The sequence below is a fragment of the Hemiscyllium ocellatum genome, chromosome 2, assembly GCF_020745735.1.
Source record: "Hemiscyllium ocellatum isolate sHemOce1 chromosome 2, sHemOce1.pat.X.cur, whole genome shotgun sequence".
In the NCBI taxonomy this organism is placed as follows: domain Eukaryota; kingdom Metazoa; phylum Chordata; class Chondrichthyes; order Orectolobiformes; family Hemiscylliidae; genus Hemiscyllium; species Hemiscyllium ocellatum.
Genome location: NC_083402.1, coordinates 83,349,717 through 83,362,427, shown reverse-complemented (window position 1 = coordinate 83,362,427; position 12,711 = coordinate 83,349,717). Strand labels below are relative to the sequence as shown.

General features: G+C 36.7%; 1 protein-coding gene across 4 annotated transcripts in view; it reads left to right on the top strand.

Moving 5' to 3' along the window:
• The window catches only part of LOC132823904 (guanine nucleotide-binding protein G(q) subunit alpha), a 211,835-nt gene that overhangs the window by 79,394 nt on the left and 119,730 nt on the right, over positions 1 to 12,711 (top strand). For all 4 annotated transcript variants that reach the window (XR_009645612.1, XM_060838036.1, XM_060838024.1 and 1 more), the window contains exon 2: positions 11,332 to 11,516. Coding sequence is in view for 3 of the 4 variants with exons in the window: in XM_060838036.1 (XP_060694019.1) it covers positions 11,332 to 11,516 (185 nt within the window). In the remaining variant the exon portion in view is untranslated. The remainder of the gene's footprint in view (positions 1 to 11,331; positions 11,517 to 12,711) is intronic.

The window sequence follows — 12,711 nt, the reverse complement described above, 5'->3', positions numbered from 1 at the left end:
TGGAATCTAACTCAGTCCCTGATGCTGTAAGGCAGCAATGCAAACCACTCAGCCATTGTGCCATTCTCGACATAGATGTTAACTTTTTGTGATGAGGGCTTCCAAATCATTCTGTTCCATAGCTTTCTGGATATAAATAATATTCAACTCCCCTGTTCTTCCTGTCAAAGTGCATGACCTCATATTTTTCCCTTATATTGTACTATCCAGAGTTTTGTGCATTTTCTTAACATGTTTCTATTCTCTGCAAAGTCTTTGTTTCAGCCTCACTACATGTCTTTTCTACTGTTTTTTGTGTCACCTGCAAACTTGGCAATAGTACGTCAATTCCTCATCCAAGTCATTAATATATATTGTGTTTAATGGCCCCAGTACTGATCCCTGTGGCCCACCACTAGTTACAGGTTGCCATCCTGAAAATGATCCTCTCATCCCAACTCTGTCTTCTATCAGTTAACCAATCCTCTGTATGAATGTATTATCTTCAATACCTTGAGGATTTATCTTACTAAGTAGCCTGATTTGGGGTACCTTTTTCAAAAGCCTTCTGAAAATCTAAATGCAGTATATCCACTGCTTTCTGTTTATTTCTCTTGCTTGTTACCATCTCAAAGAATTCTAGGAAAGTTGTTAGGTGTGATTTTCCTTTCGTGAAATCATACTGACTTTGCTTAACCATATTATATATTTCTAAATGCTCTGCCAATATATCCTTTATATTAGACTCTAACATTTTCCCAATAACCGACATGAAGCCAACTCACCAATAGTTGTCTGTTCTTTTTGTCTCCTTCCCTTTTTAAATAAGCGTGTTACATTGGCAGTTCTCTGATCCTGGAAGATTACTTCCTGTGCATCCATTATTTCTGTAGCTACTTCCTTCAAATTCCTAGAATGTATCCCATCAGATCCGGGAAACATATTGGTCTTTATTCCTCGTAGTTTGCCAAACTCCTTTTATTCTACTCATTGCTATTTGTTTTGTTTCCACTCCTTTCTGCCACTTGAATATCTAGTGTTATTGGTATGTTATTCGTGTCTTCTATTGTGAGGACTGATGCAAAACATTTATTCAACTCCATTGCAATTTCCTGGTTCCCCAGTATTATTTCTCCAGGTTCATTCGTTAAGGGACCTACGTTGACTTTGGCTTCTTTCTTCCTTTTTTATACATTTGCTGTCCATCTTGATATTACATGCAGGATGCCCCTAGCAGTTTATTTTCTGCCCCTCTTTTTTTGTTTTGGTCATATTTTTGTTGGTTTTTAAAACTTTCCGAATCCCCTGTCTTACCGAAAATCTTTGCCATTCCATAAGACCATAAGACCGTAAGACGTAGGAGTGGAAGTAAGGCCATTCGGCCCATCAAGTCCACTCCACCATTCAATCATGGCTGATGGGCATTTCAACTCCACTTACCAGCATTCTCCCCGTAGCCCTTAATTCCTCGAGACAACAAGAATCTATCAATCTCTGCCTTGAAGACATTTAGCGTCCCGGCCTCCACTGCACCCTGTGGCAATGAATTCCGCAGGCCCACCACTCTCTGGCTGAAGAAATGTCTCCGCATTTCTGTTCTGAATTGACCCCCTCTAATTCTAAGGCTGTGTCCACGGGTCCTAGTCTCCTCGCCTAATGGAAACAATTTCCTACCGTCCACCCTTTCCAAGCCATGTATTATCTTGTACGTCTCTAATAAGTCTCCCCTTAATCTTCTAAACTCCAATGAATACAATCCCAGGATCCTCAGCCGTTCCTCATATGTTAGACCAACCATTCCAGGGATCATCCGTGTGAATCTCCGCTGGACACGTTCCAATGCCAGTATGTCCTTCCTGAGGTGTGGGGACCAAAACTGGACACAGTACTCCAAATGAGGCCTAACCAGAGCTTTATAAAGTCTCAGTAGCACATTCATTCCATTCACAAGAAGCAGAACACATACCGTCCCTTTAATGTCCTTTGGGTCAACAGCAAAGTCATGGAAGTAATTTCAGCATTGTTATTAAGTGGCACTTATTTCAGAATAACATGCAAATTGATGTTCCATTTGGTTTCCACCAAGGCTGATCAGCGATTGACCTCATTACAGTTCTGGTCTTTAAAATGGTCAAAAGTATCAAAACCTGGAGATGAGTTGAAAATTACTTTCTTCAACATCAAGACCGTATAACATTAGGGGGCTGTAGCAAAACTGGTATTGAGATGGGAGTAGGAAGATTGAAGTTTGGAATGAACCTCTGTTCCAGAACACCCCTGTGGAAACTCTTCATGATTAATGTTCTGAGCCCAATCATTTTCAGCTGTATCATCAATGACCAGATTTTTATTGCCCACTTGGAAAGTAATATTCACACCATACTAAATGCCAGGCAATAATTATCTCCCATTTAAATTCAATGGTATTACCATTGCTGAACCCACATTATGAACATTCTGGGGTCAATTTTGCTATTGACGAAACATGGAATTGGACCGGTCATGTTAAAACTATGGCCATAAAAGCAAGTATGAGATTATGAATTCTATTGTGAATAACTCATATCTGCAAATCTGTCAACTAACTACAAGGCTCAAGTTAAGAGTGTGCTGGAATATTTGACTCTTATTTATGTACATGTAATATCAAAATTTTGAGGACATAAAATTTTTGTTGGAGGAGGTAACAAAATTGTATAGGTATTATCAGAATAGGAATGGATTGATCTCCAAGCCAACTCCTAGATATTAGACTTTGCTCCAAATCTCTCATTAGTTTTGATTAATAAAAGTCCGTGAATCTAAGATTTATATTTATCATTAATCTAGCATCAAATGCCTCTTTCTGAAGAAAATGCTGAACTTCAATCACCTGTGGTTGTCAAAATGCATTTTAATTTCAGCTTGAAAAGTGCTCTCGAATTTATATATTATTATTCCTCCTCATACTTGACTCTGCAAGCCATGAAGCACTTTGTCTGATTCTGTATCAGTTCCCTGCAATACCCTGAGAAATGTGGGCAAAGTGTCCCTTAACCTTCTAAATTTCAAGGAACACAACTTGAGTTTTCAGCCTTCAAGAATAGTGTCTCAGCTTGCAATTCAGCACTTTACAGCCTCCTGGACTTGGTGCTGAGTTCATTTGAGATAGAAATACAATATTGTACTGATGTGCCTCTTGGCTTATTGTAGACATGTGACCTCTATCATCAGGCATTTATCTTACAGTCAGTTCATTAACAGCCCAGTAGAAGAAAGGCTGTTTCTTGTGAGTTCATAATAGAATTTAATAATATTTCAAATTATAAGCGCAATTTTCATTTCAAACCCATTTATTCCAAGTGATAAATAATCTCCGTACTGAGTAGGATATGCACTTTATGTAACTTCTACCAAATGAGGCTGATATGTTTTACTACGGGGAAAAAAACGATGCAGTTCTACTTTGACATCTGCATCATTTTACATCGTCTCATATTCAGTGTCACTAAGAAAAAAAGATCTATGCCTGAAAATATGTCTAAATTCTCACTACCTTGACTTATGCTGATTATGCCTCAGTATTGTTTAATGATGGCAGTTTTCTTCCACTTGTCCATGTTCATGTTGGGTCTTTTTCAAAATGTGTTTTGAGTGATATTGCTCCAGGAAGGCTAAAAGTACAATATAGTTTGGAAGAAATTTTGTACCTAAAACTGTGCGTGAGAGAAGGTTCAGTGTTCAATGTCTGAACAGTTGGGATTGTGTATAAAGTACCAGGAGTTATATCTTCCTGTCTTCTAAGTTATATATTGCATTTTGTAACTACATTTACAATAGTTAAGTAAGCCCTGAGATGTTGATTCAATATTTTAGGATCAGTGCATTTTTAAGCACTTGAGTGAACTGTCAGTAGACTTTAGTTGTGTCAGACCCTCTAAAAAGGTAAAGCTAATAAATATAAATTGCACAGCAAATTGTTTTTGTTTTAAGTGTTTCCTCTGAATGAGCAGTCAAGAACATTTCCTAATGACTGTATTCTGAAGTCCACTTCCTAATATTAAATAATAATTCTCAAAACACCATGTAGAGATTTCATTTTATATGTTCTTTTCTCAAAGTGCTTGCATGGCATTGTAGTTTTTAAATAAAAAACATTTTGGGAACTTTATATCATGAATTCAAACAGATACCTCGCACTGTACTGTCTTAATTAAACCTACAAAGACATGGCCTACATCATAGCTTACCTTGTTTCAGGTATTCTGTATAAGTAAGACAGACCACTATTAGATAGCTTCTAATAAAGCAGCAGTTTCTTACTGGCAGTGCAAAACCTTATAGTAAACAAACACCAAGCCTTCATTAGTTTGTTTATTTTTTTCACGGGGTTTCAGTGATGTTCTCCATCTCTAATTGCCTATGGAGAAGATAGTGGTGAGTGGCCTCTTAAAATGATGCAGTTGGTGTGATATAGGAATACTAGAGCTTTGTTAGATATATATTCTTGGTCTCACTGTCATATTGAAGAATATTTAGAGTCTGCAAAGGGAGGGAAGCCATTTACTTTTAGAAGCTGCTTACCTTTGGCTTCATCTTGCCACAGAGCTGAAAAGAGAGCAAGATCATGCGATGTTGCATCACTGTAATGATTAATAGTCTCATTAGCATGTTGTGCTTCATTAGGTTGTTGACCTAGCTACAGTGAAGAAATAGCAATATCATTCCATGCCAAGGTGGTGTGCGACTTGGAGGGAAACTTGAAGGTGCTGGTACAATGTTTACAATTAAATTAGCTGCCATATGAAAAATTTAGTAGCAAACAGCAATAGATAATTTTTGAACGTAGTGGATCCTGAGTTTGCTAAACTAATGTGATTCTGGATTCTTATAATGGTGTGACTAAGAATTAATTGCATTCCATCAAATAACAAGTGGGACTGCAGCAGATTGGATTCTCAAAGGAAAGAAACTTTCTGCTGTGGGTATGCCCTAGACTTGGATATCAACCTGAGAGACATACACATGGAAGGTCTAAAGAAGAATAAATGCAGGCCGAGGCTTTCAGTAAGGGCAATAAGTTGAGTTGGAAGGAGACTTGACGTGAGATAGAATTGGGAAGAAATGGTGAAGATTGAATAAACAATAAATAAAGAGATTAAAAATGAGCATTTGTCTACTGGCGATTAATTGTTTTTCCAATTTAGCAATATTTGATATATTTGTGCAATATATATTTACCGTCAGAATTAACTGAGATGAACAAGAAACTCCTTACCTTTCATACACTGTATTACGCCAACAACAAAGGTTACCAGTTCAGGTCTGTACTGCTTCCTCAGTACTCTGTTTTGACATTGATCAGGTGCCAGCTGGGATGAAAGGAGTGTGCAGCTTCTTTGATGCCATTAAAAAAGAGCACATGTAGGTTGACTAAAGTGTTAGATTGACTTCAGGAACTTGGCAATACAGCTAAAAAAACTCTATGGTGTGAAGAGTAGCGTACCAAGTAGCCAAACAGATGGTAACAGTATCAATCCTACGCAAGTGAAGTGAGTGTAGGTTTTGAAAGCAGAGACCAGAAAATGAAGAAAATGTGGAGCATTATTAACATTTGTAGTGTCATTTGGTTTAATAAAATGTTTTTTTTTCCAGCAACACTTGAGTTGCTGTATATTATTCCAAGCTCCTGCCAGTTTAGCTGACACATTTGCTCCAACGGACTCAAACATGGGAAAAGAGAATCTGGGAGTGGGATGTGGTTTGTTGAGAAAAGTTTGGAGAAGTGAATTAAAGTACTGAGTAGCAATACTATTTTGGCCCAACGCAATGTCAAGAAACAATTGATTTCGCATGCACTGAGCCTTACCGCAAAGGTTTAGGTGATGATGCTAACCCATGCTTTGTGAGACTGTGGAAAAGTCTATCATATGCTTCATGTACTTAGAAGAACATTGTTCTGATGTCTCTTTCTTAAATTGAGTATTGTATGCATTTCAACATTCCATAAATACATCAAATGTAGCAGTTCATTCAGTTAACTCAATGCCAAGCCCTTTCAGTTGTAAATCAGCAGTTTGTGCTAATGGAAACAGAATAAGATATCCAGACAAAAAATAAAAAAAAACAGGGTTTGTGGAGTGAAATTTTGTAGAAAGGAAGAAGAAAAATATACTACTTATAAAGTTTTACTTGCCAAATGAATCTGGTATGTATTTCAGTTGAGACTGAAAACAAATTTGCAACCCGGTGTAGAATCATGGAAACCCTACATGTTAAGTTGAAGATATGAAAACAGAAAATAGTGGAAATACTCAGTAGATTTTGCAAACGTCTGTGGAGAGTGAGTGTTAACTTAGCAGGTATGTTCTTTTATGGGATGTGGGAATTGCTGTCTGTTCAACATTTATTGCCTATCCTTAATTGCCCTTAAGAAAGTGATGGTGAGCTGCCTTATTGAACTGCTGCAATCCATGTGCTGTAGGCTAACCCACAATGCCCTGAGGAAGGGAGTTTCTGGATTTTAACCCAGTGACAGTGAAGGAATGGAGATGTATTTCCAAGTCAGGACTGAGAGCAGAAATAGCAAGGTGCGGTGTTCCATGCATCGGCTACCCTTGTCCTGTATGGAAGTGGTTGAGAAATTGGGAAGGGTTCTCTAAGGATCGTATAGATAGTACACAATGCTGCTATTGCGTAGTGGAGGGAATGAATGTTGTGGGCATAATGTCAATCAAATGTGCTGCTTTGTGCTGGATGATATTAAGCTTCTTTACTGTTGGAGTTGCACAACCAATTGGGGAGTATTCCGTCACACTCTTATTAAAAAAAACAGTGAAAAGTGTTATATCATGTCGACACTCTCTGACACTGTCTTAAAACACAGGGAAATAAGCCAAAATGTAGAATATAAAGGTAGAAAATGAAGAAACAAAGGAAATGTCTAACTTTATAGTCCTCCTTGTTAAGTGGTCTGTCATAGACCATGGACCTGGTGGTCAGGCATTTGTCCCCTTTGCTGCGTTACCACAGCTGAAATGAAAGTTGCCACTTATAATGGAGGGAAGGTCATTGATGAAGCACCTGAAGATGTTTGGGTCTAGGATACTACCCTGAGAAAATCATGGAGCTGAGATGACTGACCTCCAACAACCATGATCATTATCCTATATGCAGATATGATTCTAACCAGTTGGTAGCCATCTATTCCAATTTGCGAGGGCTCCTTGATGCTAACGGCTCTCATTCTCCCCTCCTAACTGGAACTCGGCTCTTTTGATGGTGTTTGTTTATTTTTGATCAGCACAGATTTGATGGGCTGAAGGGCTTTTTTTTTCTCTTGTCAAACTCTGAGTGCAAGTGATAGTAAAGGCATGAGAATGTAGCTGTTGTCTTCATTGTAGTTTAATCTTCTTGACTCATATCTGTCAACCATTTGGGGATGCTTACACAGTTCACGATACTGTTTTAGTATTTCGTATTGCCTTATTGAACTGAGTTCATCTGTTGGATGACCAATGACTTTAGTGGCCAGAGCAGTCTCCACTTTATAACAACTCTGTATGCAAGGTGGTGAGTTTAGAATGTATATTTGCTATTGCAAGAACCCTTTGTACTAGAGAATTGTCCTATTCAAGGCAATTCCATAAATATAAGTAGTTGTTAAAAATGAATATTGGACCTAATTCATTAGATCATTTAAACACCAATTATTTAAAGTCCAATTTGTGTTCAGACAAATAATATAAGTGCTGATTGCAAATAATGTAATCTCTCAGGAGAAGTTGTGTGAAACCAAAATTAGCATTTTTATTTTGGTAGGATGCATACCACTTGCAGTCATGACTTGTAAAATCCAAGGCAAAAATGAGTTTTATTTTGTGTCTCATCAGATACTTTTTATTCTTTGAACTAGTTTAAAGTAATTGACTGAAAATGGCTTTTTAGAACATGTTGCAATTTCCTGACACATCTGTTGTAATGTTGGGTAACTGCTGCTTCCACATAACTATTATATAAAAAAAACTAAACATTGACAAACATGTGAAACTTGCACTATTTTCTTTTTCAATTGCAGCTGCAGTTTAGTTCAGATGTAAGGAATAAGATTTGAGTGATGTTTCAAAATCAAAGAGCTATTTTTGGAGACCAGTTCTTGAACTGAAGACATGCAGAAGAGAGAAAACTATTCCTGGTCATACAGACACTGGTTAGGAGGAGGAAGAGGCTGTTTGGCTGCTTGATCCTGCTCTGTCACTTGATGAGATCAGAGCTGGTCGAATTGCAACCTTAATCTACCCATAAACTTTCATCCCTTGCACACCAAGGATCTGTCTACTTCTGCCTTTAAAAATATTACAAAATGCTGCTTCCATTACATTTTAGGGAAACTACTTCCAATCCTCTTAGAGTAAACAAATTCTGCTCATCTCTGTTTTAAATTCTGATCCCCTTTCAAAGAGTTAAATCCTTGTCAAGATCTCTCACGATATATGTTAGAACAAGTCGCCTCTCCTGAATTACAGTGAATACGTCTAGCCTGTGAACTCTTTCATTAAAAAACCTGCCCGTTCCAGATGTTAGTCGGGAAATCTGTTTCCTAACTACTTCCAATGTGTTTACATCCCTGCTTAAGGGGATCAGTGGTGTATGTTGTGTTCCAGACATTCTAATGCTCTGTATAGCTGGAGCATAACATTTTAAAACAATTCCTTGCAAGAAACAGTAACATTTTGTTTCCCTAATAACTTGTTGTATCTGTATTCTAATCTTTATGACACATACAGTAGGACACACAGGACTGTCTGCATTTCGGAGATGGGAAATCTCACACCATTTAGATAATATTTGAAATTTTGGAGAGGATTTGTAGCTCAGGTTGTAAGTTTACTTACTGAGCTGGTAGATTTGTTCTCAGACGTTTCGTCACTATGCTAAGTAACATCATCAGTGAGCCTCCGATGGAGTGCTGGTGTTCTGTCCCATTCGCTTTTTGTCTTGGTCTGTTGTAGTGGGTGATATCACTTTTGTTTGTTCTACTGAGCGGTTGGTAAATGGGGTCCAAATCGATATGTTTGTTAATGGAGTTCTAGTTTGAATGCCAAACTCTCAGAAAAAAGAACCAAAAATGATATCACCCACCACAACAAGCCAATATAAATAAATAGTGAGCGGGACAGAACACCACCACTTCGGAGGCTCACTGGTGATGTTTCAATTTCCTATTCCTTGGATGCTGCCTAACCTGCTGTGCTTTAACCAGCAACACATTTTCACTGGTGATGTTACCTAGCATAGTACCAAAACATCTGAGAACAAGTCGACCAGCTTAGCAAACTTACAACCTGATTTAGATAATACGCTTTTTTAAATTCTCCCTATCCCAATGGATTCTACTTGCCAGATCTTTGCCCATTTACGTAATTGCCATGTGTCCTTTTCGCAACTTACTTTTTCACCTATCCTTGTATTGTCAGCAAAAATCTGGAATTCTCTATCCAAAATGTAGATTCATTATGTATATTTGAGGCTAGCATGGAGTCTCTCAACGAATATAAGCGGCAGATGGGAAAATGAAGTTAAAACAAATCGGCAATTATGCATGTTGAAAGACATGCTTGAAGGATTTTTCTTATGTTTATAGAGATTTATGACAAAAAACAAGAATTAACGAGATCAAACAAAACATGCTGTAACTGTGACTCAAGGTGGTGATACTTTGGTTGTAAAATCATTCTGGAGATTTCCTTTTATTTTAGTCATGGTAAGGTGAAAGGGATAAAATCAAATTTAGCAAGATTTTTAATTCTAAATCCGCATGCTTTGAGAAATCTGGTGGGAGAGGACAGAAGGATGTTTATGGTTTCTGCTCATAAGTAGGGAACTCTTGGTTAGTTTATGAACCCTTGGAAAAGTCTGTGGCTTTATCCAAGAGGGTTTCAAGCCTGGAGCAATGGCAGGAAAGTGAGAAGGAAGAAGACCTTTTACATCAGAAGCTGCTGAGAGGTCTGAAAGCCATTTGTTAAAGTTGTCAGGGATTCAAGCATACAGAACATGTTAAGGCAATTCCACAATAGGCCTCCTTTTGCTTTGATTTATGGATGAAGTAAAAACTCTTGAAGGTGTTATCTATTTGAGACAAACTATTTCTATATGGCTGAAGGCAGAGGTGAATATTTTAAACACAATATTGGAGCAAATTACTGTAGATACTGGACACTTCACATCAGCTCTGAATAGTCCATATAGACTCAAATCCTTAGCTTGCTCCTTTTCAACGGCTGCTACCTGTTCTGTCATTTCCAGCACTTTTTTTGTTTTCAGTGAATATTTTAAACTTCACATTTTTTTCAAGTTTATGAAACCAACAAGATTGACCCCTTCTGTTTTCAGAGGGACTACAAAATGCAGATCTTTAGAAAAGGGAGGAAGGTGAATATAAGATATAAATGTCCAAAAGACAGAAGCAGGGTGCTACCAAAAAATAGAGTTGTGGAAACCTCTGTACTCAATGATTAGTCTTTCCTCCATTTGATCTTTGACATAAAGTTCTGATGAAGGTGAAACTTTTGTTTATAGTTCTGCATGTCTTTACTTCTTGAGCTTTTAAGCTCAAGAGTAATTTTATAAAACCCATGAATCAACTTGGGAGCATACTGGAATTTCTTTTTGACTTAGAATAATTGTTTCCATTTTCCATTTGGCTCAGAATTGTGATAATGTTTGTTATACTCCTGACCAATGCTTTGTTGTTTGACCAGCTTTGGGGAGTTAGGCGAGTTATTCGCTCTAGGTTTCCTAGTCTCTTGACTTACCGTTGTAGCCACAGTATATGGCAAGTCCAGTTCAGTTTCTTGTCAATGATGAACCCCCAGGATATTGATAGTGGGAGATGCAAGTGATGGCAATGCCATTAAATGTCCAGGTTTTGAGTTTTTACATTTAGAATATTAAAATGCATATAAAAGTACTCAAAATCCCAACCAAATTAATAGTTTATCAATGTTAATTAAAATAATGTCATGTTAGAAGTTTACAGATTTGAACAATCCATTCATTTTAAGTAGCTATCAAAACAAATGAAGAATATGGTAAACAAACATAGATGTTAGATTTAAAATTATTAAACTATTAATACACATTCATGTGGAAAAAAAATTTGCTAGTTTGTCATTCAAGACTTGAGCGGCTTTAAACACTTTTAAGAAAGCATATTATGTTCATAGCCACAAAATAATGTGTTAACTTATTTTCTTGTAATTGGCTTTAGCCATTGATTTAATTTCATTTTGTTTAATACCTTCTAATTGTTAGGAACCTTTATCAGGTAGAAATCAATATTGTTGACCCTGTACTTTTGTTTGTTTTTCTCAGGTACAGGAGAAAGTGGCAAGAGCACATTCATCAAACAGATGCGAATCATCCATGGTACAGGATACTCGGATGAGGACAAACGAGGCTTCACAAAACTGGTTTATCAGAATATCTTCACTGCCATGCAGGCTATGATCAGAGCAATGGATACACTCAAAATACAGTACAAATATGAGTACAATAAGGTAAATGAATGTTATTACAAATTTTACAGTACTTTGTAATAGAGAAACCTTTTTTGATTTTACATTTTAACCACAGCCAGTTTTAAAATGTAGTACACCAGATTAGTTCCTTCAAAACATTTGATATCTTAATTCAGCTGTGATTTTATCCAAAGGTGTGATCGTTTTTAAGTTTTTTTTAATTAATGGCTGCTACGATGAGCGTGGGTTGGTTCTGATTTAAAATTAAATGTTGCTAGGCTGAATATTTAAGACTTGAAAACTGTATGGGCGATTTGCAAATTTAAAAAACACATTTCTGTTCACTTGAAGAAAAGTAACATGCTTTTGACTTTAAGGTAAGTTTCTGATGGAAGGTACACTTGATCGACTTGAATTAATTTCCAAAAAATTGCATGAGAAATGCATGTTTAAGCTTATTAATTAAACCAGCAGCAATTCTAAACTTGGAATGTTGTCAGATGGAAAAGTTAGTTGTGATTGATGTTTACATTGAAATATTATATGCTTGCAGTACCATATTTTACTGGAATGGAAATTTTCATCTTGGTTTGAAAGTGTATGTTTGGTCTGTTGTATTAAGCTAATAGTCACTGAAAAAGCATGAAGATGATAGGAAACTCCTAACTATTCTGCTGTGGTATGCTTTGCTATTAAGTTCTGGTAAATTGCAGCAATATTCATTTGATATAATGAATTTGGATTGTATGGAATTTCTTTGAGGATGCATGCATTAACCTCCAGGAAGAAACTTCTGAACTGTTAGAAAGTATTATCAATGGGGTTACTCTGTCTCCTTTGGATGTCTTGTATAATAAATTAGTATTTTCAATGAGTGAACTCTTCTCCCTTTTTTTAAAAAAAAACCAGTTACATTATGATATTATGTTCAAATGCTAAAACCAATACTTTAATGTCAGAGCATTTTAACATTTTGTAAGTCTAACGTAGCGCAGAAAAATGTGGCAAGCCATTAAGAACATTTGCATTTCAGACAATACTTTCTTTAACGATGTGGAATACTTTGGTTTAAAAGTCTCTGCATTATTGAAGAATACAAATTGATTTATGAAATTCTATTGCTTCCTTTGATTCAAACAGTTCATGTTTGCATGGAATTCTATACAATTCCCAGAACAGAAACAAGCTTTTTTGTTTAAATAGTTTATGCCATTACCTATATTCGTTCAAGCCT